Here is a 17,326-nt window from a genome sequence, read left to right as displayed (position 1 = left end):
TAGGCAGTAAAACTAGAATAAACATCGACAGTGCTTTTCCATTATTACTGTAATTTATTACGGATGATGGGAATGAAGATGGATGCAGAATTAGTGACAGCTCCTGGACAAGTTAGTACTGTTTGAATGGCTGCTTCACATCATGAATTAAGTAAATACATTTTTATCCCTAATAGATGAACCACTTTTAGAGAAATGTATGCAATGCTAGCTAACTCCAGTGCAGCTAACACTGCTAACTGTGCAACACCAGAGGTGACAGCCACCTGAAATTCTTCTGAGCGTTCATTAAAAAAAATGTCAACTAAATTAATATTAAACTGTTGTTTTAGCCATCACAGAGGACTGCGAATAATAATAACAAATAATTGAAAATCATTAAGTCCAAGTACTTAAAAGCTAATCTTGACTAATCTTGACTAATCACGGCTAAAGCACCTTTAAAGTAATTTTAGGTTGTTCTTAAAATATACAACACCATCCATAAATAATTTTAAGAATGATCTACCAGTTCAAAGTTTGTACACGCTGGATTAAAGTATATATATATTTTTCATTTACCCTAAACGCATTTCAATAAGAGCTTGGATCAAAATAAATGGTGAAGTTAACGCTTCTCTCTTAACTTTGGGAAGTGCGTTACTATAAACCTGTGCCTTGCCCTGCAGTCTGAACTACTGTCAGAGCTGCTGTTCTAGAAAATTCATCAACACCTTCCGACTGATCAGATTTAACAATTCAACCGCGCCGTGGGATAAAGAGGAATAAACGAGTGTGAGCTCAGACGCTTTTTAACCGGATGTAAATCATCAGTAAACCTCATGAACAGCATGGCCAGATTACACGTTGCTAAAAATACATTTAAAAGCCTGTAAAGGGGGGAGGGGGGGGGGGGGGGGGGTGCAGGTTTATGGACAGGTGTGTTGAAGATTTATTGAAAGAAAAAGAGAAGAAAAGGAACCGTGTGTGATCAAACGCACATCGCCACATCTGTGAAGCACGGTGGCGTGGGTGTGTACAGCTGCTGCTGCGGACGTTTTTATCGAAAAGATATCATCCGAATGAACACTGAACGATCAGGAAGAAGGGATACGGACGCTGTTCACTGGGGTGTTTTCTCTCTGTTTGGAAGAGCATGACAGTATGGAATTGGACCAAAGACCACGTGTTTTTATTGTTTGTAGCTGAGCGAACGAAGCTGTACCTTTCTCATGGCGAAGATTACAGACGCATCTGAAACAGACGGCTTAGTATTTAGATCTTGAAGCATGACCTCTAACCTGCAACTGATTCGGAAGTCCTAAGCATTCACGTACGAATACTAAACACGTTCACTTTATTTTGAATTCTATTGACTTATCAACAATATTTTTAATTGGTTTACAGAAATTACGTCCAATTATTCCGCCACAGGACAATGATAATTGTGACAATGGCTTCATGACAGTGGCTCTTTTCATTTCAGTTTTTTTTTTTCTTTCTGTAACATGACAAGCTCCGTTCTTTTGTTGTCGTTGTTTCTTGTTTTAGTTTTATCTTACTAACGTCTCGAGAAAGAAAGTAGAAAAGAACGACTGGTGCGGGAGCGACTCTTTATATCTGCTGTAATGTAAGTGGTAACAGGAACTTACTTGCTTTCGCACTCCATGTAAAGAAATGGAATAAATGCAACTATAAATAAACAGAAAATATGCTGCGCCATTCTTTAACTGATAATAAAAAATAAGGATTGTAAATTGCTGTAGATTAAGAGGAATAAAACGCTTCAGTACATGTTGTTAGAGGAAAATCCTTAATGGGAATGCATAGATTATTACTGATAACATGTTTTTACATTAGATATTGTCAACAAAGCGCCGATCCTTTTGGAAAAGCGATGTTTACTGGGGATGGACGGAAATTTAGCAGACGAACAACGAGGGGCGACAGTGTGGATTTGGAAACGTCCTAAAGGCTGATGATGTGCCTGATATTCATTTGGAACGATAACAGAGACATCTCTGAAGCATTCATTAAGTACAGCAATTAATTTTATTTAATTATTTTTTTTTTTTAATGAACGCTTCAAACTTTTCTTCACCGCTAATAAACAAACCTTAGTACGCTCCATTCCGTCTCATTATACAATATATAAGCGTTCGCTAAAACATTCATATGCGGCATGGAGCGGACCTGTCCACGCCTGCCAAACACACAGACAGCCTGTCCCCACAAATCTCTAATCCTCCTGCACACGCTCACAGCAGCGCCCCCCCAAATCTGCAGCGAGGAAGAGAAAGGGGGGAGAGACCAAAAAAAATCACCGCAAACATCTGGAGCGCTTCCTTTATTTGAAAAGTGTCATAAAGAGACGAGACGCATCAGAAAGTGTCAGGTTTGGTATGTGAAGGAGAGTTCAATCACGCAGAGTTTTGACAATTATGCAGTCAAGCGCGTCCCTGAAAAGCAGCAATTAAATTGAGGGAGGGGGAAGACTGGAGGGGGGAGATCTACTGAAATGTCAGCACACACACACACACACACACACACACACAGTGAAGCACTATGAAATCTAACACATAAGGTGTGAGATATAAGCAATTTACCTGATGTTAACACACACATACATTATATTTTACAGCGCCGCTAGAAATCTGCAGGCATAAGCACATTTGTGCTGTCGCTGCGAGCACATCGTATAAAAAAAAAAAAAAAAAAAAAAAAAAAAAAAAAAACAGGCAGAGAAATGAGTACGAGCTGTGCTGCTTGGCGGAGAGATGCTCTTTAAGCTTTGCTCACGAGCCGGAGAGATTTAGTGCCACCGTTACAAAAGCATCATTGCATTTAATGACACATTTCTGCATATTTTGGTTATAACCGACGCTTTTTCTTCCGCCTTTTCACTTCTTTCTATTGTTTCAGTTCTATTTCCATATCTCCATGCGTTCATGTTTCTGGATTAAAATGTAATCCCTCGAACCATCAGCGGGACCAGATTCATATTCCGCACTCTTGTAACTAAACTTACACTGTAGGTGCTGAAGGATTCACTGCAGTTGCCAAACGCTTGAAAGTTAAGAGTAAACATCAATATCAGATGTGCCAACTTTGCAAACTAGAAATTCCTATCGTGCAGGATTTTAAGCATTTGTCCATCCATCCATTTTCTGTAGCGCTTATACAGCACAGGACCGCGGGGGAACCTGGAGCCTATCCCAGGGAACTCAGGGCACAAGACTGAGGGACACCCTGGACCGGGTGCCAACCTATCGCACAGCACAATCGCACACACGTTCATTCACACGCTACGGACAATTTGGAAATGCTAATCAGTCTACGATGCATGTCTTTGGACTAGGGGAGGAAACCGCAGTACCCAGAGGAAACCCCACAAGCACGGGAAGAGAATGCAAACTCGGAAGCGGGAGTCGAACCCCCAACCACGTGCATCAACAGTAAATAAAGAGCGAGTCAAAAGCAGTGTTGTAAGTGAGTGCTACTTAATAATATACTGACCAGTGACACCAAAGCCCCGCCCACTTCTTCAAGAACACCTTTTTAAATGCTGCCTTCGAGTACTGTCGGAAATAACGGAATTACGAAGCAAGCACAAGTTTGAACTCCACCACGATGTCGTAATGACGTCATTTTTTACATGATTACACATTACTTATGTTTTTAAGAGTTGACAGGGGGCGTGTCTATAACAAAAAAAAACGCCGATATGAATGTGACGTCAACAGCAGGCAGTAACATTAAAGTCGTTTTTCCCCCCCAGTCCATCCGTTCTTTTTTTTTCCAACCAAAACCGCTTGGACACACACCACATCATAATCGTACGCACCTCTGAAATCGTACGCACTTCCAAGGAACACATGGAGTTGGCACTGAATGAAAATAACCTCAAATAACAGACCAACTTTTACATTCAGTGTCCTTTCCCCTTCAGTGAACTGGCTTTTCCGCCTGGGGAATTTTATTCACGTTTGCAGTTTTAGCTGAAAGCTGCGTAGCGATGGGTTAAAATACATAAATGTTGGCACCTCTACTATACAAACAACCTACTTAACTACTCCTATCCATACTCCCTAAACAAAGCTATTTCCCAAAAATGCAACACTGCCTGTCTGCAATTGATTCGATTTTTTTTTACCAAAAAAAAAAAAATCCACATTTTCCTGTTGCGCTCATCACCTTCCTCTGTTTTTCCTCCAGTTTCCCCAAACTGCTCCTAAGGCCCATTGCAGAATTACAGACAAGACTGAGCTGTACAATGGAGTCATTCTCTTAGAAACACAAAGCAAAAAAATATAGTCTTTGGAAGCAATCAATCACAAAAACACAAAACGCCGGCGTGAGGGAGGAGGGGGACGCGAGGAGCCCGCTGCTTTTGTGATGGGGGAAAAAGGACAGAGCGAGAGAAAAGGAAAAGAGATGCTTTCTCCGCTCAACACGCCTAAGCCGGACACGTAAATGACTGTTGTTATTAGCCTCCATCTTTTTTTTTTCTTTTTGTATTTCAAAAGCAGCTTTTAAGTAACAAACAGTTTAAATTTCACTAAGAATCTCGTTCGACAAAAGCGCCTGTTCTTTTCATGTACTTTCTCTTCAAAGGGAAGCAATTAAATAAATGCTGGTGCATGCATCCCCACACACACACACACGCACACACACACAGAATAGCACATGCACAGAGACACATGCACGCATCTCTATCTTTCATACATGCCTAATAAACACAAACTCAATCCTTAAAACAATGTGTATATATATATATATATGTGTGTGTGTGTGTGTGTGTGTGTGTGCGTTAGAATAGTAGATACCAGGCAGACGCTGCTGGATCTAAGTGTTATTGTCCCTGTATGTGTGTTGTAGTGGGTGGTCTGTAGCCTTTGATGAGGAAAATCCTCCAACCTCCAAATTCTGGGATTGTTCGATGGGATTAGTGAGCTCTCTGTGTGTGTGTCTGTGTGTGTGTGTGTGTGTGTGTGTGTGTGTGTGTGTGTGTGTGTGTGTGTGTTCATTATGTGCAGTAATGTAGTAGGCCAAGCTTAGCCTTAAAAGAACTAAATGCTCAATTTTGGGGTTCTTGTTTGGTGACAAAGAATCAGAAAATTACAAAAACTGATACTTGCCAAACAAAACATGCTGACTTTCATGTTTGTTTGTTTTTTCACTACAGTGACTACGTTTACACGGACAGCAGTAATCGAATTACTGGCCTTATTCTGAATAAGACAATATTCTGATTAAGGTGTTTACTTGAGTCGCTTTTAGAATATTCCTTTCATGTTCCTCTTTTACATGTTATAGAACATAGATGGATTAACGTCACATGTCATTACGTCACCGCGCCACGCCGTCCGACGTCCCTCCAGAATTTCACGTATTGACATACAGTTCATCTTCGTTATGGTACCGTATACCGTTTTTGGTGTTTCATATTTAATTTTATGAAAGCTTCAAGTTCAGTTAATTATTTGTTATGCTATACGTGCAAATAGACGACTGCTTGACTGCGTCTGAAACCGTGTACCTACCCACTATATAGTAGCTGAGATACATGTATTTCTCCTACTATATACATGTATTTCTCCTACTATATACACATGTATTTCTCCTAATATATACATGTATTTCTCCTACTATATACACATGTATTTCTCCTACTATATACATGTATTTCTCCTACTATATACATGTATTTCTCCTACTATATACACACACACACACACACACACACACACATGTATTTCTCCAACTATATACACATGTATTTCTCCTACTATACGCATGTATTTCTCCTAATATATACACATGTATTTCTCCTACTATACACATGTATTTCTCCTACTATATACACATGTATTTCTCCTAATATATACACATGTATTTCTCCTACTATATTCATGTATTTCTCCTACTATACACATGTATTTCTCCTACTATATACACATGTATTTCTCCTAATATATACACATGTATTTCTCCTACTATATACATGTATTTCTCCTACTATATACACATGTATTTCTCCTACTATACACATGTATTTCTCCTACTATATACACATGTATTTCTCCTACTATACACATGTATTTCTCCTACTATACACATGTATTTCTCCTACTATACACATGTATTTCTCCTACTATATACACATGTATTTCTCCTACTATACACATGTATTTCTCCTACTATACACATGTATTTCTCCTACTATACACATGTATTTCTCCTACTATATACATGTATTTCTCCTACTATACGCATGTATTTCTCCTACTATATACACATGTATTTCTCCTACTATACACATGTATTTCTCCTACTATATACACATGTATTTCTCCTACTATACGCATGTATTTCTCCTACTATACACATGTATTTCTCCTACTATATACATGTATTTCTCCTACTATATATACATGTATTTCTCCTACTATACACATGTATTTCTCCTACTATACACATGTATTTCTCCAACTATATACACATGTATTTCTCCTACTATACACATGTATTTCTCCTAATATCGGGTTAATATCGGATAATTGCTGTCCATGTAAACGTACTGACTGAGATTTGTTCGTTCACTCATCTTCAGCAAGTGCCTATGTCTACGGTTTAGCTGTAGCATTTACATGTTTGACCTCTTGTTACGGCGATACGGGAGACACCTGAAAACAAAACTTTTCTGTTTTTGTTTTTTTTTTTCAGCTAAAGCAACGGCCAGACCAAATACAAACAATATTTTTTTTTAAAAACTCACTCCATTTGCTTGATAGTTTGATTGTTAGTTTCGCTTTGTGCCGAGTTTCTATCTGTTCTCTATATGGGTGAATTCATGAGCCTTGGACATGAGCATGTCACATTAAGCGCTCTAAGACCACTGATCTTAACTTACGAGCAAAGAATTATTTTGCGATGTCTAGTTCTTATCCGAGCTTTCATCCTTAATCCATTCATCCACCAACTCCCTCTGGTTCCTCAATTCCGCTTCGTATCCTTTCCCTTTTCTTCTCTGACCTCCTAACACTGTATGCACTTCCTCTTCATTTGAACAGCATCGCTCATACACATTCGTTTAACACGACTGTGACCTTTAGGACGAGGAATCAAGGTCGAAGGTGTCCCTGTGTATGAGTCGGTGGTTTGAGGGAGTTTCCACATCATTTTGACTTGAGTGATCAGTCATCAGAGGCCTCTTTAATGCTCACCTGCTTTACCTGTCCTGTATGACTCGGGGATAATATGTCAGTTTTGTAAATAATGCACTAAAATATGTCTCATCGAAGGGGTTTTAACAGAACAAAGCCTTTCCAATACAGACAGAAATAGAAGTCCTGATTGATTAATTTCACTTTTTAAAATTTTTTAGGTCAGACAGAACTGGCAGTCTTCTCTCTAAGCCGTTGGATACAGGACAGAAGGTTGATATTAGCATTTTGGAGGATGTGATTTATTGGCAAGACTGCCTGAGAATACGCTTCAAGAAGCCTCACCGAAAGACATCCTGCACTTGATCTCCTGGCACACACACACACACACACACACACACACAAACACGCACGGCTTACGCCTGCACTTTCATGTCTTTCTTTGTCAAAGTGTCATGTAAACACCTACCCCATCATAATGGATGGAATCTTAATCTCTCTCTCTCTCTCTCTCTCTCTCTCACACACACACACACACCCACACACCCTATCATAATGGAAGACCTTGTCCTGAGCCCATCAGATGAACAGCGTTATTCACACGCTGAAAACAAAACAAAACAGGGTCGCCGGCGAGATGAAGGAGGGAGGAAAGTCTGAGTGAGCCGGGTGGAGAACGAGACAGAGCTTGACGCAGCAGAGGCTTGCGTTGAGTTCTGTTAGTGTCGTGACGCACCTTGGGAATGTAAACAAAACTAAAACCGTAAAGCCAAAATCATAGCTTTTGTGTATGATAGAAATACACACATCTCAGTGAAGCAGATACTGCTTCCGGAGATTCTTTTATAAGACAGTAACAAGTAACACCCAGTGAGATGAGACCTCATCTTCAGAACTTTTTTGGGTTGTTTTTTGCTTTGAGCTGTAGACACAGAAGGATTCGGGTTGGGGGTTCGATTCCCGCCTCTGCCTTATGTGCGTGGAATTTGCATGTTCTCCCGTGTTCTTCTTCGTGGGGTTTCCTCCGGGTACTCCGGTTCCCTCCCCCAGTCCAAAGACGCACGTTGTAGGCTGATCGGCATTTCCAAATCGTCCGCGGTGTGTGAACGTGCGTGTGATTGTGCCCGGCCATGGAATGGTCCCCTGCTGCACCTATGTGTCGGATAAGCGGTAAGAAAAATGGATGGATAAATTTAGAAACGATATATGCTTTTAAACGTGTCTTGATGATGAAGCATTCTCGCAGTAAGATAATGCGGTGAGCGAAACGCGAAACACTGATTATCTCTAGGTGGCCTTAAACGCAATATATTTGACGGGAGGTACTGTCTGAGGCTAAACAAACCTAATCAACATAAATGTGCACACACACACACACACACACACACACACACACACAAAAGCACATTGGCAATAAACGTTAAATACAAAGAATAAGAATAAATACTGAACACGGCCCATCTGTGAAGAGGAAACTGTGAAAAGCAGGTTTTTCATATGTACACGTAGGCAGCACAGGATACCAAACATAAAGTACAAGCACATGCGAACAGACAGATGGTAAACGGTTTGGATCTTAAAGCTACTGCCGCACAAGATTCTGTTTTATTTGCGATGTTAAAAGCCGTAAAAAGGGGTGTCAAGCTTCCTCGTTAATAACCCACAGCAAATCCTACAGCGGAGTAAAAACCCCACGCGGAGGCGCGGGAATCAAACCGAGCTGCAGAGAGAGCGTCAGAAGCAGAGAGAAGCGAGAGAGAGAGAGAGAGAGAGAGAGAGAGAGAGAGAGAGAGAGCGCATTAAAGTTTCATGTTGCTTTTCTCCGTATCCAGACCAGAGAAAGAGCAAAGGGTCTCTGCAGAACTGAGGGGAGAAAAAAAAATAAAACATCAGGATTAGGGGAGAAAGTGAGAAAGAAACTTTTTCCCCTCCACACACACACACACACACACACACACACATACACACACCTTACACTGACCACATGGCTGTTGCATCATAAACGAAGGCAATCTATTATTAATAATCTGGACAGACAGGAAGCATACAAACAGACTACTAAATTTCCTGACCTCTAAAAAAAGAGAAAAAAAGTGAGAGCCCGTCCATCTTCACTATTAATTTGAACGTTTCTCCCCTGACGTCCTCTCCATCTCTCTACAATGAGATCCATATTTAACTAGAACACTTTGGCGCAGTACATCTAGAACGTTCCTTACACTTCGCTACTCAATATGCCTGACCGAGAAAAACTGACAAGAGCTGACAAGTGCGCACTCATCTCTCATCTCTCTCTCTCTCTCTCTCTCACTCTTGCTCTCTCTCTCTCACACACACACACACACTCACAGGCAGTGGCAAGAAAGACAGGCTTAAATAATCAACGCTGAGCTAAGGTAGTGTGATCAATCACCGGATTCCTCAAAGATGGTTTTTTTTATGACGCCAATCATCTTCAACTACTATCAAAGTTGTTGTGGTTATTATTTAGAACTGCTGAATTCTCAAATCTGATTGGTCAGAAGGTTTTGCTTCATTTTCTATAACAGCAGCCCTCCCTGACAGTAGTTCCAGCTGTTTATGCAAATTACAGGCTTATATTAATGCTTCTATTCAAATAAGCTATTGTTTCTATAGTAACAGCTAATTGCCGATATAGAAAAGTTTTCTTTAGCGAGAAAAAGAAGAGGCTGGTGAAGAAATGACTTTATAGCTGCTATAATACAAACAATAACAGGAACTGACTAGCTAAATTGATTTTATTTATTTTTTTAATACATATCAATTTTTCTTTTTTAAATGTTGGCAAACTGTCATGGTATAAGAGGAATAAAACAGTTCAGGGTGTGCTGTTCTAGAAAAATACTCATCACACGGCCCCACATTGATTATTTTCCTAAAACAGCACACCCCAAGTGTTTTATTTCTTCCTTATAGTTAAAAGCCAACACTTTTAGAATAAAAAAGTTAACTTCTCAAGGCATATTTGGATGGATAACATTTCCAGCTTTCTAAATAAGTTCTGTTTGTAAGTTTTTCTGAAAGGCAAAGGCTTAGCTGGGTTCTACAGTACATAGAACATTTCCCCCTAAGAGACAAAGCAAAGAATGCTTTAAGATTCTAGTTGTACCTGACTAGAATTTAGCTTGAATTGAACCCTTTCACCACGGGGCTGTGGTGGCTTAGCGGTTAAGGCACTGGGTTACCTGTTGGGCCCCTGAGCAAGGCCCTTAACCCTCTCTAACCCTATCATGGTTGACCCTGCGCTATAACCCCAACCCCCTAACATATGCAAAAAAACAAAACAAAACAAAAAAAACGAATTTCACTGTGCTGTAATGTATATGTGATCAATAAAGACTCATTAATCTGTCTCAAGATTGGCTTTCTCGCAGTACACTGGTGTTCCAAATCGACTTATCGGACATTTTCAATCAGTATCAAGAAATTTTATTACTGCAAGTCTGTTAGAAGATTAGTCAGCACACTGTTGGGTTCCTGTGTGTGGAGTATCACGAGTTGAGGGGTGTGAGCCCCCTGCTGGCCAAACAAATCACACCTCTCCACAATAACACTGGTGCAGAGATAAAACTGTATACCGTATACAACTTCCAGTATAAAATTGTAACATATAAACCTAGTAGGCTAATGTAAAAAAATTAATCAATTCTTATAAATAAAATAAACACTTCAAATTCTTATAACTAAATAAACAAATTTATTTTAAATAAACTTAAATTTATTAAAAATAAACCCTGTGTGTCTACTCTCATATGAGCCATTACCCACAACTGTGGAGTGTGACCTCTCAAATCAATTCAATGCGGAACCCGGGCACCCCTAAATTTGAATAAAACTAAGATCTGTGCTGTGATCATAAGGGGGTTCTCTAAAATTTTATATCAAATTTCTGTTTTCAGACTGAAAATGCGCTCTCTCTTTAACCCCCCCCCCCCCCCCCCCCCAATGTTAAATGATATACAGATCCCCATCTCCGTTGCCACCAGTAAAAGGTTACAAATAAAATGCTTCAGTAAGTAAGTACTGATGGTTCTGAATGCTAATGTATTACTTTCATTACAACTGATTAGCATTTGGGACACTATTCTTTAACCCTTAAACTACCAGGACTTCAGACTTAAATTCCTTATTCTCATAACTACTACATACTTTTCTTATTAGTTCTGCATTAATTAATGTTGTATAATAACTAATAGCTAATATATCTATAAAGATACGATAACTAAATCATAACCATGCACAGATACAAGGAGAACATGTGAAACACCAGAAAGCAATAAGCTAAGGGTTGAACCAGGGCTCCTGGAGCTGTGAGGTGGCAAAGCTAAGCACCGCGCGTCACGAATTTCCCCTCTCAGTGCAGCACGGTTCAAAGTGTGCTTGACACATGTCTCGTCAGGTTCTGATCCTGTCTCCGCCCCCTGTCCTGTCATTGGTCTGTTACTCATTGTGTTCACCAATTCGCTGTCAGCCTTTAATCAATCATAATCTGTGTGTACCGTGCCGTTTCTGTGTTTCTTTGCGAAGTCTTACCAAAAGTCGGAGCCCTAGTTCCCTTTGCTTTCAAGCAGCGTTCTCGTTTCTTTTGTTTCATGGTTCTCGATTTCCTCTCATTTATTCATCGGTTAGGATTATAAATAATCCTAGTTTGTTGCCGCGTGCCTGCACTCTGGCCCACGCTGTGGAATATAACCACAGTTCACGGATTGAGATAAATACATTTTGAACGAGCAGCCGCACATCCTGCCTTTACTCGCTCCCACAGGTTGTCTGCTACAGTCTCACCCAACTGATAACTTCTCACCCAACTGATAACTTCTCACAATAACGTGTGAAATAGATGCCATGTATCTTAAGACATGTCTTGAAGCCTGATACTGATACTCAGAATGGGATTGGTTCATCCCTACATTTAAATACAAAAAGATATTCATTCCTCTCTGAGGTTTTTATAGAGAGGGGTTGTTTTTTAATGGTGGTCTCTGATCAACAGATATCAAGTCAACATTTCGAGCTTACATTTCTCCAAATCATATCCCACATTATCTGACGTTAAACTTATTACTCTTCTTTTGAAAAGCTGTGATGTTTGTATGGTATTTGCATGTTTTTAATATGTGGATCTAAACCGGTGGTGGTACAAAGTTATGGTTGGTTTCTGTACACAGCAGACAAACATACAAATATTTTCTGAACTCAAAACTACAATGTAAAGATAAATAAGGAATGTGTGTGTGTGTGTATATATATATATATATATATATATATATATATATATATATATATATACTGCATTACCATATGTGTGAGGTGAGATGTGAGAATGTGTGTTTTTGAGCATTATCAGGGAAAAAAGTAAATCATATTTCAGAGGGCTGAAGTAAAGAAAGCAGCACGCTCTCTCTCTCTCTCTCACACACACACACACACACACACACACACACACACACAGGAACAGGTGAGGAAATGGACAAGGAGTCGAGGCATAAATATTTATCTAAAAACAAATGGGAGAACAAAACTCCAGGAAGACCCGTCAAAAGAGAAAAAGAGAGGGAGAAGGCAGGGACAGGGGAGGATGCATCACAGGGAGCGTGGCTATGAAAGATATGAAACAGAGAGAGAGAGAGAGAGAGAGAGAGAGAGAGCCTTCTCTTTTTTGGCCTTCTCTTATCACACTGCCCGTGCCTCCTGCACCCTACAGTATAACCTTAGGAGGGCTGCGCTCCCATCCATACATCCGTCTGCCTCTTGTCTTCATCCCTCTCCTCTGCTGTTTCCGTCTTTCTTCTAGTCTCTGATGTATTGCACATGCAGCCTTTTCCCTCTTTAATCTGCTCTGTGAGCCGAGATAGCCTACTGAGCCAAGACAGATACTATCGCAAATTTAAATTTGCCTAAAAATTTGTACACTAGCGCTGCAAGTGGAAATGACAAATGTTTCATTATCTTTTCGATAAAACAAAAATCTTTAAAAAAAGAAAAAAAAAAGAAAGAAAAGATTACCCCTTAAACTCCTGGCAAGTGACAGAATGTATGTAAGCCATATCAATTGCTGAATAACATGCCATAAGAAAGAAAGAAAGAAAGAAAGAAAGAAAGAAAGAAAGAAAGAAAGAAAGAAAGAGCATGAAACAGAAAGAAAGAAAGAAAGAAAGAAAGAAAGAAAGAAAGAAAGAAAGAAAGAAAAATCATAAAGCATAAGAAAGAAAGAAAGGGCATGCAAAAGTAAGAAAGAAAGAAAGAAAGAGCATGCAACTGTAAGATAGAAAGAAAGAAAGAATGAAAGAAAGATTATGAAGCATAAGAAAGAAAGAAAGAAAGAAAGAAAGAAAGAAAAAAGAGTACGCAACCGTAAGAAAGAAAGAAAGAAAGAGCATGAAACTGTAAGAAGGAAAGAAAGAAAGAAAGAAAGAAAGAGCATGAAAGTGTAAGAAGGAAAGAAAGAAAGAAAGAAAGAAAGAAAGAAAGATTGAAAGAAAGAAAAAGAGCACGCAACCATAAGAAAGAAAAAAAGAAAGAGCATGAAAGTGTAAGAAAGAAAGGAAGAAAGAAAGGAAGACAGAAAGTACAGTATCAGAACGAGTCTCTGTGTCAGACTCGATGTTAAGTAGTTTTTGCTGAATTAATTATTCATCCTTCTGCTTCTTGTATAAATAATAAATGAATACAAGAGGAAGCAGAAGTATGAGGAATGTGAATATAGTGCTCAGGCACTGGAATAATAAGCAGAGAGTTTGAGTTTAAGGGGTTAACAGGTTTAGAGTGTGTGTGTGTGTGTGTGTGTGTGTGTGTGTGTGTGTGTGTGTGTGTGTGTGTGTGTGAGAGAGTGTAAGAGCCGATACGAATGCGTTCTCACCGAGCCAGTCGTTGAATTTCTTCACCTCGCTGGGCAAGCCAAGCTCAGTGAAGTCTCCTGCGTGCAGCAACACGTCGCCGTACGGCATCTGAATAGTGTCTGTGCGCGAGTGTGTGTCCGAGATACACACAAAGCGAGTGTAGCCTGGTGGCTTAGGGGTGTCGTGGGGTAACGGATCAACCCTGAGAGAAGGAGAGTTGAGAGAGAGAGAGAGAGAGAGAGAGAGAGAGAGAGAGAGAGAGAGAAGAAGAAGAAGTAGAAGAAGAGAGAAGATGGAGTGTTTTTAGGAAGAAACAGGAGTTATATGGAGTTCTCTGGAGGGTTGTGGTTGCAGAAGCAGCAGTATGTCTCTAGAGGAGAGGGAAATACTTTTGAATAAGAGTGGCCCACTTTGAAGTAACTACTGCTGGGTCAGCCTGCCTACCTACACCACACACACACACACACACACACACACATACACACACACACACACACACACACACACACACACACAGTAAGGTAATGAGACTGTACATACTGTACATTGTGATTTTTCACATTCACTCTCCCTCCATGGCAGAGGTGCGTTAGAGACCTGATTTGCTTTTGTTCTCCGCTGTAACTACACATGACGACTTTCTACATGGTACATGGTAAAAAAATTAATCCCCATGAGATGTACCCTGACTTGAGATATACCCTTTGTTTGAAACATACCCTTGAGTTGAGGCATACCCCTGAGATGTATCCTTCAAATGAGATGTATCCTTGAGACATGACCATGACATGAGATGTACCCTTCAGATGTACCTTTGACTTAAGACTTACCCTTGAGATGTAACCCTGATTTAAGACATACCCTTGAGATGTAAACCTGATTTAAGACATACCCTTGAAATGCAACCCTGACTTAAGACATACCCTTGAGATGTAACCCCATACCCTTGAGATGTAACCCTGATTTAAGACATACCCTTGAAATGCAACCCTGACTTAAGACATACCCTTGAGATGTAACCCCATACCCTTGAGATGTAACCCTGATTTAAGACATACCCTTGAGATGTAACCCTAATTTAAGACATACCCTTGAGATGTAACCCTGATTTAAGACATACCCTTGAGATGTAACCTCATACCCTTGAGATGTAACCCTGATTTAAGACATACCCTTGACATGTAATCCCGACTTAAGACATACCCTTGAGATGTAACCCTGACTTGAGACATACACTTGAGATGTAACCCTGACTTGAGACATACACTTGAGATGTAACCCTGACTTGAGACATACCCTTGAGATGTAACCCCGACTTGAGACATACCCTTGAGATGTAACCCCGACTTGAGACATACACTTGAGATGTAACCCTGACTTGAGACATACCCTTGACTCGAGATGTACCCTTGACTTGAGATTGACCCTTGAGATGTACCCCTGACTTGAGACTTACCCATGAATTGAGACTTACCCTTGACTTGAGACTTACCCTTGACTTGAGACATACCCTTGAGATTGAGACATACCCTTGAGACTTCAGATGTACCCTAGATTTGATATGTACCCCTTTAATAGAGATGTACCCTTGAGACATACCCATGACTTGAGACGTACCCTTGACTTGAGACGTACCCATGACTTAAGACATACCCTTGACTTCAGACACACCCTTGAATTAAGCCATACCCTTGAGACATACCCTTGACTTGAAACATACACTTGAGACGTACCCTTGAGGACACCACCATAGTGACAAGAGTCCTTAAAACACCGTTTTATATGAGTGCTATCACTCAGCGATCCTCTGTGGTGAGTAATTTAGAAGCAACATGCCGGCGAGCATTGAGCACCTTATATATTGCACAGAGGTGGTGACGAAGAAAGAAAAAAAAAATGTCATGATACACAAAATGTACAATGATAGATTTAAATCATTTAAAAAGGACATGGAGAAAAATGATTTAATAATGGTTATTATTCTATAACAGCACGCCTCCAAGCGCTTTATTCCTTTCAAATCGGCTAGCCGTAATCCTACAAAACTATTCGTCGTTAATTATATAAAGTGATATTCAACGAAATGCAGATGGAACTACAAGTGTAAGCGTGAGAGAGAGAGGAAGAGAAGAAGAGACTTACATATGGACGTGGGGAGGCTGGAAGCGTCCCTGGTTAATGTTGTAGAAGGTGAAGGCCTGAGTAGGGTTTGCGCTGTACTCGTCCACCTCTACTGCTCCCCTCGCTCCTCTTTGAGACTGCTGCTGCCGTCGCGCAGCCATGATCTCCGACAATGTAAACGCCATTCCAACACACACACACACACACACACACACACTCACACTCAAAGTGACTCCGTGCTGGCTGGCTGCGTGTGAGTGGAGCTCAGAACACTTGCACTGGTGATCTGAGTTGAGAAGCAGATGAGGCTCAGCGTTCAGTTTCCTCCGTGCTGGCACTGCGAACATTCATGATGCCCAGAGATCCAACTCGACTGAGAGGTACACACACCTGGAATGCAGAACAGAGCAGTGGCATTCTGCTTAACTGTGATGAGAGGACAGAAAACAAGACGGAGACGTAGAGGGCACCGGAGACACATCTTATACACACACTTTCCATTCGAATTACACTCGGTGCTTGCTGAAGCACAGAAAATGGTCTAAATTATGTCCTGTCACACTGCGCTACACAATACACAATAAATTAGATCTAAAAACCAGTGTAGCCATATTATTAAAAAAGAAAAAAAAAAGATACGTTCAGAAAGATTGTGGCATAGCATTGATGAAAACTAAAATGTTTCCCAGCGAATAGTGAGGAAGGAAAATAAAACAAGTGGTACGAAAATAGACACACATTCAATCCAATCAAATGAGCTATTAGTAACTGTAAGTAAAAATGGTGGTGTAGCAGCATCGATGTCTGCTGAAAGCCATGATTCATAGAAAAGTCTATCATGACGCTAATGTATAATAATATGTGTACCATGTCATCCAGTCCTGGACTGAGAATGTATTTATTTATTTATTTATTTATTAAAAAGCTATTAAGGGAGAACTGACAATCTTTGGTCGCGGGAAAAAAAAAATTATAAGATCTGACTGTGGAGTGTTTGAATCCGCATAATCGTCCTTCTTTTATCTCTTCTTCTAAATGGCTAAATTGTATGCAGTGAAAAGCCTGCAGGCAGAATACAATAACAATATCTGTACCTTGTAAGAAAAAAAAAGGGTACTACATTGTACCATTCTTTCCATCATTGCTGGGAAGCACACTCCAATTTTGTACCTTTTTATCTGAAAGCTGTGTGTAGTGTAC

The 17,326-nt window shown here is 40.1% G+C and overlaps 1 protein-coding gene across 1 annotated transcript in view; it reads right to left on the bottom strand.

The window, feature by feature from the left end:
- Nucleotides 1-16,515, bottom strand: part of mpped1 (metallophosphoesterase domain containing 1) — a 56,966-nt gene extending 40,451 nt beyond the window's left edge. The window contains exons 1-2 of the mRNA XM_017493891.3: nucleotides 16,148-16,515; nucleotides 14,026-14,207 (exon numbers count right to left, since the gene is read on the bottom strand). Coding sequence (XP_017349380.1) covers nucleotides 14,026-14,207; nucleotides 16,148-16,473 — 508 coding nt within the window. The 5' untranslated portion in view covers nucleotides 16,474-16,515. The remainder of the gene's footprint in view (nucleotides 1-14,025; nucleotides 14,208-16,147) is intronic.
- Nucleotides 16,516-17,326: the final 811 nt, after the last annotated feature.

Source organism: Ictalurus punctatus, chromosome 19 (genome assembly GCF_001660625.3).
Source record: "Ictalurus punctatus breed USDA103 chromosome 19, Coco_2.0, whole genome shotgun sequence".
Taxonomy (NCBI): Eukaryota; Metazoa; Chordata; class Actinopteri; order Siluriformes; family Ictaluridae; genus Ictalurus; species Ictalurus punctatus.
This window is presented reverse-complemented; position numbering and strand designations above follow the sequence as displayed.